General features: G+C 33.2%; 2 protein-coding genes across 5 annotated transcripts in view; one reads left to right on the forward strand and one right to left on the reverse strand.

Annotated features, from left to right (window-relative positions):
- The window catches only part of LOC150095386 (lysosomal Pro-X carboxypeptidase), a 276,707-nt gene that overhangs the window by 24,928 nt on the left and 237,281 nt on the right, over positions 1 to 14,498 (forward strand). The gene's annotated exons all lie outside the window — the stretch shown is intronic.
- LOC150095388 (transcription factor RFX4-like) overlaps positions 1 to 14,498 on the reverse strand; it is a 49,411-nt gene that overhangs the window by 5,492 nt on the left and 29,421 nt on the right. For 3 of the 4 annotated variants that reach the window (XM_090410432.1, XM_090410428.1, XM_090410431.1), the window contains 2 exons: positions 5,577 to 5,646; positions 4,576 to 4,672 (listed from right to left, as the gene is read on the reverse strand). In XM_090410432.1, coding sequence (XP_090266558.1) covers positions 4,576 to 4,672; positions 5,577 to 5,646 — 167 coding nt within the window. The remainder of the gene's footprint in view (positions 1 to 4,575; positions 4,673 to 5,576; positions 5,647 to 14,498) is intronic. The other variant, XM_090410429.1, reaches the window with a different exon arrangement.

A 14,498-nucleotide genomic window follows, 5' to 3' on the forward strand; every position in this document is an offset into this window, starting at 1 on the left:
ATTTCTTCTTTTATCTTTAAGTTCTTCTTATTGTTCCACATATATTTTGAAATCTGCTCAATTTTCTATCGATATCAGATTCATTTTTCAGTGTAATACTGCATCCTAGATGAACTGTATCACTTGTTCAAGTATTCAGTTATCGGCAACTGGTTTAGTTCTAACTGGGAGTTTTCCAATAAAAGCCATTACTTTAGTTTTAGGAAATAAAAATTTCATAAATATAATCTTTACAGTTTGCTGTAAGTTAAAAACAGTTTTTTTTGGGGAGGTATTCTTGGCTTTCCTATTATTGCTTTATCATCTGCACTGTATTAAGAGAAATTTTGTAATTCTGCTCAGTGCCTGTTAACTCCTTTTCCATTGTCGTATATGATCGTATGGATGTCATCTATATATATATATATATATTATTTATATATTATTTTTATATATTATATTATATATTATTTTTTCGGAATCCTCATAACCCAAATTTAAAACGAATTGTTATTTTTTGTATAAAGACTTTGAGTTTGTATCCGGCGTTTAGAATATCCTATTAGCGTCATACTTTTCTAGAGATTTTCTCTTAGATCATGATCAAATGCCAATACATAGTCAATGAAAGCTATATGTTTCTAAATGAAATTATCTGAATTTTGATTTAATTTGTTTTAAGTCGACTACATCATCGGTGCAAGACCTAGCATGTCTGAATTGACCGTTCTTCCAATAAAAGAGCATGAGAGATATTTGTAAGTCTTCTGTTAAATATTTTACTATAAATTTTATATGCGTTATTCAAAAGGCTTATTTCTCTATCATTTTCACGGCGGATTTTTCTCCATTTCTGAATATAGAAATAAATCTAATTTTAAATCATTCACCTAGCTTATACTATTTTTCCGAAAGTTATTCAACAAATTTAGAAACTTTTCTTGTAATAGGTTGCCTCCATATTTAACGAGCCCAGGATTTATTTCAAAATGGTCTGCATCTTTCGATTTTCTTTTAAATTTTCAGTACATGTTGAAGGTCTTCCATATCTGTTGAGTCAGTATACACAAAGTTGGTTGTTAGAGAAACTGTTGAAGCATTGCATACAGTATTTGTAGTATGCTATCCATTGAAGTTTATTTATGGCATTTAACTTTTCATATCGCTCTCTTTACTGCTTAATTAAAAAAAAAAAAAACCTATAAGCTAATTTCCGATGAATTTTTGATGTATTATATTTTTGGCTATATATTTTTAGTTTGATATGCTTTCTCATGTGGGTTATTTAAGTACGATATTTGTTATTCTTTAATAGCTTTCACAATGCCTTCATTCCAGTTTTGAAACAATTTTTTCTTCATGTTTTATTTTCCTTGCCTAATGCTTCAGTAGCTATTTTGTTAATATTTTTAACAATTGCCATTTATCTTCAGCATTTACTTGAGTATCTGTCTCTTAAACATTCTATTTTATTCGTTGATAATATAATATTTCGGATATTTTCATCTTATAATAAGTATACTTAATTTTGTTTTTGTTTTGTATGGTTTCTAGTCAGTGTTAATTTTTACACACTTGTGAATATTTTTACCCACTTGTAGATTAAAGAGACCTCAGTTCTCTAGCATTCAAAGTATCTTTTTTTAATCATTTTTTCCCCAAAAAAGGTATTTGCTACTCGTATTTTTAAATCTTTAAAAGTTGCAAAATTTCTTATTTTAACCCATTAATAACCCATTATAGATGGGTTATTAAGATCTCCTACAAAAATAACATAAACATTTTTTCAGTATCTATCTATTAAGCTTTTCCGCTGTTGTTTCTACTGTTGCATGGACTTCAAAATAATAAGATGGCTTCTAGATATCTTCGCTTTTACTGTTATAATTTTTTCACTAATAAAGGTGTAACTTTCTATTTTTATTTTTCCATTTGTTTATCTCAAAGAATAGTTACACCATAAGCTGTTCATTCATTCTTTCTGATCATCTCAACTGTAGATCATTGTATAATTTTACGACCTTTCCTGTACCACTTTTCAGTTTTTTCTTTGTTTCTGTGTTAATATGCTTATTAGTGAGGTGCTTTATTCATTCTCTTTCTTTAGTTGCTAATAATTTTGTATTCCATTTCTGATTACAAAAAATTAAAAAAGTAGGTCAATAAAAGCATAAATCTGACATTAAGGTAGTGAAAGATTCCTCCTCCCGGAAGCTTGGATCATCTCAACCCTCAAAACAGGCCTACCGGCCCCGTGAACGCACATATCTACAAATATAAAATACTCGCTCTTAGGGGATGCAGCAGAGGCGTGGCAAACCGACTGCACCAATTGCCAAAAAACCCTAATTAGGGGACTCAACCAGACTCGGACGTGCGAGAATTAGATGGATAAGTGAGCCTCCACAGCTCAGTCGGTAACGCTGGACTCCTTTCGGTTGGAAATAGCTGCGTTCGAATCTTGTGTTGTATGCGAGGAATCTTTATCAGGATGAGTTAACCAATCTCATAAGTGGGTGAAGAATTTCCAGGAAATTCGATTTTTTCCAGACATAATACATTAGCCTTAACAAACCCTTGTTATCAAAATAACCTTACCAATTTTTTTTTTTATCTATTCATTATGCTTATATCATTTGCTTCCTCATTTCCTCTCCAAAATAAACAGATTAACTAGAGAACATAACGCAATTATGACTGGCATAATACACTAGCGGTTTATGTAGTTTCTTTGAAGACTTCGAACTACTAGTATAATGTTTTTTTTTTTTTTTCATAAGTAATTGCTGATTATTGTCTTGACTGCTTTCAAAGTTTGACCTGTCTTTCTCTTCTACATTCATTCATTCATATTCGAGGGTGGTCTGAACAGTTCTCGGCCTAAAAATGCAAACAACGAATTTATAATTTCAAAATTATTTTTATTTTTCAACATAGGGAGATTAAGACTAATAAATGTATTAGTCTTAATCTTAATATCCTTTAAGACTAATACATTTATTCCAACGATGCTCCAGTGTCATTATCCTGTCCCTGTAGTGGTTCTCAGTAAGATCTGCAAAATATCCCTCTATAGCTGCAATCACCTCTTGATCCGAAGAAAAACGCTGACTAGCGAGGAAGAGTTTTAGTTTTGGGGAGAGATAGAAGTCAGAGGGAGCCAAATCTGGGGCATAGGGTGGATGTTCCAACAATTCTTAGTGCAGCTCCCTTAATTAATTTCCCATTGCCAAAACATTTTGTGGGCAGGTGCATTGTCCTGATGAAAGATGTTTTTTTCTTTTGCAAACCAGGTCTTTTCTCACGTTTTTCATCTAGTCTAGTTAAAAGATCGAAATAACATTCCCGGTTATTGTTTTACCCTTTTCAAGATAATTAATAAACAAAATGCCTTTGGCATCCCCGAAACACCGATGCCATGACCTTTCCTGCTGATGGAACGGACTTTGTCTTCTTTGGCGTTGAACAACCGGCTTCTGTCCACTGTGTTGACTGCTGTTTTGATTCTGGTGTGTAATGGTGAATCCAAGTCTCATCCATAGTAAAAATCAACGCACAAAATCAGTTTTATTCTTGTTAAAACGCTCTGAGCACTGTTCAGAGATTTTCATGCAAGTGCGTTTTTGATCTGTGAGCAAGCGGCACCTATCTCGCGCAAAGCTTTTTCATATGCAATTCATGCAAAATATATCCTATACGTTCTTTTGAAATGCCTATAGTCTCAGCAATTTCACGAACTTGGACTCGTCGGTCATTCAGTACCATATCGTGCACTTCATCAATGATTTCTGGCAGAGTAACGAGGGTATGAAGCGCCTGTGGCAAGTGTCTAACTTGCGCCCTCATCACAAAAATGACAAAAAGTTTGAAAAATTTAAATTTTACTAAATGCAATATGTTAAATACTTACTATTGACCCCATCAAAATGAGTTGCAGTGTGTTGCAGAATTTGTGTCTAAAGCGCGTATTGCCGAAATTTATAAATACAATATAAAATAGCGGACTTTTATATCTATTTATTTATTTTTATTTTTTACGTTTTGCGCCCCAAACCTGGTTTGTGCCCGTGGCGGGCGTCTCTTTCGCCACGCCCTCGTTACGGCACTGATTTCTGGTGTTGTTACACTTTTTGGACGTCTTTCACGTGGATCATCTTCAAGGCCGGTACGGCCATGTTTAAACTTGGCAGTCCCTTTCTTAATTGTTGAAAACAAACGAGAAGAGTGTCCATAAACTTTTATGAACTTCGAATGAATTTCTTTTGGTTAAATCTTTTACAAATAATTTTATAACCGCACGATACTCAATTTTATCCATTTCAAGGGATGCAGACAACAGTTTTACTTCAGACAGCTGTATAAAACAAACTGTACTTGATAGAATGACTTGTTCACATGGATGCTTATGACAGATGTACCAACTTAGAAAAAAAATCTTGCCGATTGTGTTGCCATCTATGGTCTAGGCTGAGAACATATCAGACCACCCTCGTATTTCTCAAAGAAAGTACTTTAGCAACCAGCAAATATGTATTAAATTAAACTGCCTGAAAGTATTTCGAAAGTAAATAACTAAAGGAACGCGAAAAAGATTACCTGAGCACTTTGTTGGCAGTTGTAATGTTTGTCTGTTCTGGGAGTTCCGTGTGTCCATGAGCGGCGGACATCATAATTTCCTCCCTGGTAGAAGCTGCTGAAAAAAACCAAACCAGATAAACATCAAAAATGAGAAATGAATTAGGAAATAATATATTTCCTTATTCATAGCGGCTCTTATTTAAATCAAAAGAAAATGATGAATATAGAAGAATAAATATATACACGATTTATCATTTTCAGAAGAGATACAAAAAAGAGGTAGCCTGTCCAATCAGATGAAACCGGTCAACATGTATTTTTCACTAAACGGATCTATAGCTAATTGAAACGAAGTATGATGATGATAAACTGAGATTAGAAAGAAGATGCAATTTAAAAGACGAAAACAGAAACAGAAGTATTTAAAATAAAGAGCCAATAGGCTTCATTTCGCCGAAATGAAGCTTATTGGCTCTTTATTTTAAATAATTTATGGGTGCACCTTTTTGACAACTCGTATAGCAGAGTATATTAGTTCTTTTCGCTATACCCTTAGTATTATTTTGGTCTAGCTACTCACTGATGAAATCTCAATAAAGATCGAAACCAGTCTGGGTAGTGACCTCCCACCATAATGTATAACATCATACACTTCCTAGGAGATGGGTTTTACATTATGGAAAATACTAAGAATAGCGATCAGAACTTTCTTCACCATTGCTGCGAGTTGCCCTAGTTTGTACTACGTACTTGGACTACGTGCTTTAGCTGACGCTAGTAGTCGCCGATACTTTTATAGTTAGTATATTCGGCATGAAACTCTTTGATTCCGATCTTTGAATTTCTTATTCGGTTTTGAAACAATGTGGGATTTAATATCCCCTTAATTTAAATAATAGAAACAGAATGAAAGCATAGAAAAAAGGAGGATTAATTCCTTTTCTGCTTATTGTATACCAAAAGGAACAGGATAAATAATACAAAAGGTGGAGACGAAGATAAAAGTAAGATATACATACCTCTGATAATATTCTCCAGGCATCCACGAGTAGCCTGAAGCTAGTTGTTCATCTTCCTCAACAGATGGTGCTAAAATATTAAGAAAATATGATGTACACATTGTGCCGTATAAATTAAATAAAATTCATAACGTGCTTCTCTGTCATAATAAAAGCTTGAATAAAAACAATTCATCTAAGTAAGCAAGTTTTGGTATAAATTACTAGCTGCTGTTATTGATGCCTTGATAAAAGCGAATTGCTGTTTCAATCAAAATTCACGAACGTGCTTAATTGGATCATAATAGAAGTGGTGATGCTTCACGCGAGTTGCCGGTCTCATATGGACACGGTAAGGTTCTTCCTCCCAGAAGTCGAGATTTTTATTCCGCAAAGCACTGGCAAAGCGGCCAGAAAAACACACGTAATTGACAGCAGTAATATGCAATAGGATTAACTGCCTTTACGAAGATTAGCTAGTTTACCGAGAAGCCAAGCCTTGACCTGTCAACGTCAAGCAAATACTTGTATTTGCTTGACCGTGACAGCAGGAATGCAAGAAAGACTTGGATTCCTATCCTGTCCATTATGCAAGAAATTTATACATAGCTCTTATTAAATTAAAGGCAGTCTCGTATTGACATATCAGGTTTATTCAGAATATACAAACCTGCCAGAGATCTTACCTGTGCACCTCAGACTTAGAGTAGGGATAGAAGTGATGATGATTTATGGTTTTAATGACACAAGGACAGCAAAGGTCATACTGCGCCATATCAAAGGTTACAACGTAAGACAATCGCAAACATCCGTGCCCATGCACTGAATCTTCCTTGCCATGCAGATGCAAGAACAACAACCAGCGAGATAGGATCAAAACGAATCAGATAACTCTAAATAATAAATATAAATTTGTTTATTCACAGAAAACGAAACAAGAAATAATGAATGAATGAGAAATAATTTAAAGTAGAGTGATGTGGACAGTTCTCAGATAAAAATTTCAATTATTTCTGCCCGTGGAGTCACTGAAGCAGAAGAATTATTTGCATCTTTAGAAAAGGCTATTCTTTCTACAGTTAGTGTCAATTTAATCGGACGTAATTGGTTACATGAAGTTCCCATGAAGGTTCATTTCCCTGATGTATGTCAAGTTCGGATATAACCCAAAAAAAAATGACAGCCTCCGTAGGTCAGTCGGCATCGACATTGCCTTTTGGTTATAAAGACGTGTTCGAATACCATCTAAGACTTGATGAATCTTAATCAGAGCTTTTCAGCTGAAGGTGAGTTTGCCGGTTTCATATGAAGGTTGAAGGGATTTTTCATACAGGTAGTCTTAACCGGAGTATCATAAGCAGTAATCAAGTTTCTAAGAAGCCAATTTGCTTGGCTATGACAGGCCATTGAGCCTAACGTAGAATGGAAGAATTTTCTGAATGGAATCCAGAAAACGCACCTTCATCTTTGGCTTAAAGTTTATTACGCGATATCCATAATGGAACAAAGTGGTTTCAAGGAAAATGGAATTTCAGTACGCTGGCTTCCTATCGGCTCATTTCGACAGTGTGCTTGCAAACGAAGAGCAGCAGTTTTTTTTTTTTTTTTTTTTTTTTTATTTAAGTCTTAATTTGTAAAAATTATGTTTTACCTGAATATGATGGTAGATGAATTTCATTTCCCGACGTGAAACCATCACCCTGCTTATTTGAGGCGCCTGAAATGACTTGAAACATTCATGTTTGGTCTTTAAGACAAGGTTTTCGGGGGTATCTAATCCTTAATCAACTTAGGATATTAATGTTTCTATAGGTTTACACACTTACGGTACTAATGTTCTATAAGTTTACAACCTGTCCCTAGAGATTCACACACACACACACACACACACACACACGTGTGTGTGTGTGTGTGTGTGTGTGTTTGTTTTTCTACTCCCCTTGAAACGGTGGTGGTGGATGATACAGAAATGTAGAAATCTAATTTGAATTCCATAAAAGACTGATTTCTGTCTTCAATACAACTAGTCATTAACATAAACATTCCTCCAAAAAATGCTGACATATTTACATGAATAAAAAACACAGAGGTGTTAATGATCGCATTATTTATAATGATATCTTCAAACTACGCAAAATTTCATAGACTCCAGGAAATTTCGAATGATACGAACTTCATCTTGTTGTCAGAGGAATGAAAAAAGAAAAAAAAAATCTGAATTGAAGACTCAAATATATAAAATACTACTGGCGAAAAGTGAAATAGTTCGAGAAACAATAACCAAACATTACTGAACATTTGGCAATACTTGAAGAAAAGCAATGATAGATTGAGCTAATAAATCACATACGAAGTTGTCTAAAGGAGAGTTAAGGAAAAGAAGACATCACCAAGAAAGATTCTAGCAAGTAGCTTAGTACATGCCCTGAAAAAAGATGAGAAACCTAGGACGATATTATGTATAAGTCGAAATGTTATGGAAACTGCTTCATTTTAAGTTAACATGAAAATAAGATAGAAATGAAAAGAAACCATAAAGCAGTCGAAGATGTGGGCATTTTGAATATCTGGAGCGATCAATCAGAAAATTATTAAATAATAGAAAACAATCAGCGATGAAATAATGATAGAAAATAGTATGGAAGTATGCGGCTATAATCATAGCTTTTCAATAATGAAGGCAGAAATGTCATTAGAAATTTGAAATGAGGAAAGGCATATTGGCGTGAAATGAATTTATATATGAGACGCGTCCAAAAATAAATAACTTGCTTTTTTGAAGATCTCTGAAGAACTTTTCAGAAAAGATGCGTAACGTTTTTCGTATTATTATGCAACTCTGAGAGATGAATGAAACTTCCTCATCATTTTTTTATATCCCACCCACGAAAGATTATTTGTAAACCTATAGTACATTTCAGGCCCGTTTCTACATTTTGCGGGGCCCTGTGCGAAATGGAAAAGCGGGCCCCCTGAAAGATAGTAACTTTTATGGAAATTTTAAATGGAAGAATATCTTGTTAATTAATTAATTAAATTAAATATGAAAAATATTTATGCACATAAATAAACAAGTATGCTCTTTAGCATCAATTTAAGTAAAGGGAAAAAATTTAGTTAAAAAATAAATATGTTTGTATGTACATGATATATTATTTTATTATGTAACACATATTATCATATAAATACGCCAGAACAATGATTTATTTAATAATATAAATAATAATATAAAAATATGAAAAAATATCCATTTTTACTATAAAGAATAAAATATATGTACAACTTATAAGATTTAAAAGAAATCTTAATATATTAAATTTTATTTAACCTAATGCGCTTATCAATAAAATAATTTATAACGCTATCAAAATTCAAATTTTTTGCAATTTCATGCTCTATAGATATTATTGCCAGGGACGACAAACGTTCTTGAGACATAGAAGATCGCAAATAGGTTTTTATTAATTTTAATTTGGAAAATGACCCTTTCTGTTGATGCGCCCGTAACTGGACTGGTCAATAACATTTTAAATGTCGTAGTAATATTTGGATAAATATCGGACAAATTATTTGCAGTTATGAATTTTAAAATATTAATGGGTGCATCTTCTGGAACAATATTTCTAAAAATAATTAATTCATTGTAAAATTCAGATTCATCAATACCTGTATTTAATTTTTGATACAGCTGTTTGCAGCATAATTTTAATTAATTTTCTGTCATTTTCCTTATTAATTTCATATCATAAAGAAATCCAAATGATTTTTCGTGAATTTCATACAAAACGAATCTTTTTTTGACAGATTGTAGAGCAGTATCTAAAATTAGAAAAAAAAAAATTTACCCTAAAATTATCTTTGTTATCATCTATGTGTGATTCATCAGGCGTTTCATAATCAAAAAATACTTTTCTTCTATACTCGACTTTCTTTAAATTTAATTTCTATTTCTAATAGATTTGACAGTTCTTTAGCAATCTCAAAACAGCTATCAAATTCTGATAGTCTCTGCTCTTCAAAGTACTGCACTAACTTTTTAATATGCTTAGTTGCTACGTCTATGGGAATTTTTGCATTTTTTAATACTTTACTTACTAAATTAACTTTTGACAAAATCTCATACCAAATTACAAGGCTTAGTATAAACTCAAATGAATCTATTTGTTCATATATTGAAACCACTTCTACTTTGATAGTATTATCTGATGCAATTTTAAATAATTCTTTTAGTGCATTTAAAAATTCTGAAATTTGAAAACGTATAGCTCAAACTGATTCTAATCTACATTCCCATCTTGTATCATATAACGGTTTTGGAGTTAATTGTTTAACAAATTTCTTTAATATGTCCCAACGTGAAGTTGAGGCAGCAAATAATGTATATATTTTTTGTATAACATTAAAAAAATTTATTGCTATAATTGATGATTTTGCGATATCCCCTAAAATCAAATTTAAATTATGACAGGCGCAAGGAGTATAAAATGCCTTTTCGTTTTCATTTAAAATTTAAGCAAGGACTCCCTTATATACTCCTTTCATATTTACTCCGTTACCATACCCTCTACAATCTGACAATTTAAGATTTAATTTGTTCAAAAGTGATTTCATATTTTCATATATACCTTTACCAGTAGTGTCATTAGTTGTTAAAAACGTCAAAAAGTGTTCACGAATTTCAATATCTGCTTCAAATATACGTAAAAATCTAAAAATTACTGATATTTGCTCCTGAGGAAACGGTGGACCACATTGTACAATTTGTGTTAGTGTTGCGTTGTTCAAAATTTTGGGCCATGTTGCTGGATCATCAATAATAAATAGTTCACCTTCCTCTGGTGTTTCAGTTTTAGGATCTTCAATACTCATTGTTTACCAAACGCGTCATGTTCTCCGCTTCCTTTTGAGTATTTCAGAACTCCCGTTATCAACTGATATATCTGAACAAATATATGAGTTCAACTTCATAAATTTAAACAATAAATTTCTTTGACGTTCCTCAGCCGCTTCTTTTTCTTGTTTTTTGCTTTCTTTTTTCATGCCCACTTGGGTATTTTCTTCCATAATAATCTCTCTCACGACTAGTCATACTCTAGAATTAAAGACGATAGATTTAATTATAAAATAAGTTAATAAATAAAACAAAAGTACTTACTTGATAAATAAAATATATCTAAAATATATAATATTAGAAAATAAATAAATCTAATGTAGATTGAAAACTACTATTGAAGAAAAATTCTGATGTCGGATAACCTAAAACCAGTTTACAAAATATATTTTTTAAGATGTTTTGCAAGTAATGTCACATAAAAAATTGCCATGACAGTACTTGTATATACTTACTTGTTCATAAAATCATAAACTAAAATCAAAAAACTCCTTAAAATTATTAAAAACACCTGTTTTAAAATGCACTTTTCCGTATTTAACACTATATTGTACGGTATTGTTATATATCTTAGAGTAGTTGCAATGAATTAGTTAAGCGAAAGTTTCGCTTACTATAACAACAATAGTTGGTTGTAAAATTATATACATATATTTTTCTATATAATAATATTTTTATATAATAATTACAATATTAATTTATATAATAATTAAAAAAATAATTGATTTTCTTTTTTAATTTTTTTTTGCGCTTTGCGGGGCTCTGTTAGCACTCTACAGCGCAGTTCGCACACCCATGAATACGGCCTTGGTACATTTTGTAACGTGGGCGGGCTTAGCATTTTTTTCTTCTATTTTTATCAATTTGTATATATATATATTATTTTTTTGTATTTTTCATTTATTTTTTAAAGTTATCAGGAATGCTGCTGATATGCAGTACTTACAGAATGATTTGAATAGACTGGAATTGTGAGCATGGAAAAATGGGTGTCAGTTTAATGTCAGTAATGTTAGTAAATTCACTTCGGCGTGATTAGATATCCAATGTCGTATTATATTAGTGGGATTAGACTAGGGATCTTGGAATGTTAATAGATAGGAAGTTGAAGTTCAGGGACCATATGGCTAACATTGCAAATACAACTCAAAAGATAATTGCAATGCTGAAACGAACGCTCACATGTAAAGATATGGATGTTATTTTGCCTTTTTACAAGGCTTTGATAAGACCTCACTTGGACTATTGTGCGCAGGTCTGGTCTCCGTTGTGATTCTGATATAGTGGAGAGAGTACAAATGAGAGTGTTAAAAATGATATCAGGATTGTGGAATACTGATTATGAAGACAGATTGAGAATGTGTAGACTGCAGACACTAGCAAACAGGAGAAAGAGGGGTGACATGATTGAGACTTACAAACTGCTGAAAGGGTCATACAGGATTTCAATTGATAGAATATTTCAATTTATGAAGATGGGGAAAGGACAAGAGGGCATCCTTGGAAGCTGAGAATGAATGCCGCTAAGAAGGGGGTGAGGACTAGATTTTTCTCTCAGAGGGTGGTGCGTGATTTGATTGGATTTGGATGTTGTGAGTGTAAGCAGTGTGATGGATTCAAGAATAAGTATGACAGCTGGTGTGCGTAGTATGTAGGCTCTCTCTCTATGAGTCTCTGACTCCCTGGAGGTCTCTCTTAATAATAATAATAATTTTTACATAGTCTGGAAACCCTGCAACAAGAAAAATGTTGAGATCAAACGTGGAACTTTTTCAAGTCACTTCAGGCCTCCACTTAGCATGGCAGTGGTTTCATACCGGGCGATGATATTCATCTTCGATTTAAACACAATCACAAACATCCATGACCGTGGCGGGATTCGAACCTGCAGCCTGTTGGTTGGAGAGCGGGTACGCTACCCACTCGTCCAATCAGGCCGGCATTTACCTGAGGTATTATTCTTGCTGAATTAGTTTCATGTAGCAAGAACGAAGCAAGTAGGCTTCGCATCATCCTACATGATGCTTGCCTTCATCCTACATTTTTTTAACCGATACTACAATATAATGCCTGCAGAAATTCACTCAATATTTTAAGAGCGCAGCATGGAGCTAGTGTTTTGTCTCAGCGAAGCATATATGAGTCGATTCACATGTTCAAAAATGTTACGAAGATCAGGATTCACATTCATATCCATAACTAATCAAGACATTCAAAAAAATCGTGTGCTTATTCTCGACAACAGGAGGGAGCCCATCGATGGAATGTCAAACCAAGTGGTCACGGTTGTACCTGAGAAGTCGTCCACGACACATTTCACTTTACTTCCATACAGTTTATATAAGATGGATTTCTCCGAACAATGCAAGAGTATAAGCAGAAACCGTTTAAACCGATATCAGGAAGAAAATGATATCTTTATCATGCCGAGGTTCAGGTGTCGAAGCATAATTCTGTCAGTACGAAGTGGGGAGCAAATGACTGAATGATTGAGTCCGGAATGGAAACATGCAAGATACTCTGCAAATGAAAACTTGAAATCACAATCCCCTAGTAGGAAAAGTGATCTCACATTTTTCTTAGATTCTCAAGATACAATCCTTGAATGTAAATGCTATATTACTATATCGATATGCTGTGTGAAGGGCTTCATTTTACAGTTACATGGTGTGAAGGTAGAATAACAAAACCTATCCTCACACCGAAGACCAAACTGTGAAAACACTTTAGACGTTGAGATTTGAACAGTATGCTCACTACCAAAACTAGAGGATCTATATCGAGAAGTTATGTGCTTATACACTTTATGTTGCTGTTATGGCAAGTTTAATATATACATTGTGCATACTCTCTCACACTTTCTGATTACCATCCGGGAATAGGAAATTAGCAGGAAGTGAAGCAGTTTGAAGACACGCCAAACCTTAGAGACTGAATCGTAAATTTTGAAGAATATTTATTGATTCAGCGATGAAATGAACAGCAAATACGTTTGTGTAAGAAAGAATTCAAATCAGATTTAAGAGCACAGTTAAAATTAAGATGATAGATCAGGATTAAAGACCACTGCTACAAAATTCTGGAGAAAATTAGGAAACGGAACAGATGATATCAATCGCAAAACTATATTAAAAATGAAAAAAATTAATTATTGGAATTATTAACGTTCTCGAATTCGTATCTAGTACTGAATATAAGGTGGTATGATCAACTATCAGAAGAAAAAAAAAGTAGAGCTATTTCAAGCAAGTCTGACCGTAAAAAGAACCCAGATGAAGACAACACGGATATAGATAAATTAATATATTTAGAAGAAGAATAGGGGAAAACTGTTAAAAAAGAGACTGACAGTGAAGTCGTATTTATACTGGATTATCATAGTTTTACTTGAAGTGGGAGGGGATTTCAGATAATAATGATGATGAACTCTTCTTATAATAAGTTCAGCTTATATATCAATCTTGAATATATCTTTGGAAAGGGGATGTAATCATTCCTTGTAAAGCTGATTTTTCATACTAGAAAAACATTCTGATAATTATCAGATGTGTAGTGGAGATACCAAGATAAATCGGATGTCCCCTACCATTCCGTTCCTTTGGTATATTCTTTTATTATAAGACGAAAACCCGCATTTTCGTCTTCCTTTTATATTCTAATTATCATTTCCCCATTCTACTGAACCACATTATCTACTCTTACCTCAGTAAGTCATGCGACTTACCTTCTTACTTATGTATACTATTACTTAGTATATTCTTCTCTAATGTTTGCATCAAGTTTTTAAATATAAATATAGTCTCGATATAAGTATCAGCTTTGAATAAGAGAATAACTCGCCAAAAAAGGTATGCATCGTTCAAAGTTATTATTATTATTATTATTATCACGGGCAACTCCAAGGAGTCCCTAGACTCATCGAGGGAGGCCCTAAACATCATGTCAAGAACAACTATTCAACATCCATACAGTATCTATCATACTTTGCCTTGAACTCATTCACAGTCATGGCATCTACAACAGACTCTGGCAACTTATTCCACACATTCACC

This window comes from Typopeltis vanoorti, chromosome 20 (assembly GCF_054136105.1).
Source record: "Typopeltis vanoorti isolate ZY-2024b chromosome 20, IOZ_Tvanoo_1.0, whole genome shotgun sequence".
Classification (NCBI taxonomy): Eukaryota; Metazoa; Arthropoda; class Arachnida; order Uropygi; family Thelyphonidae; genus Typopeltis; species Typopeltis vanoorti.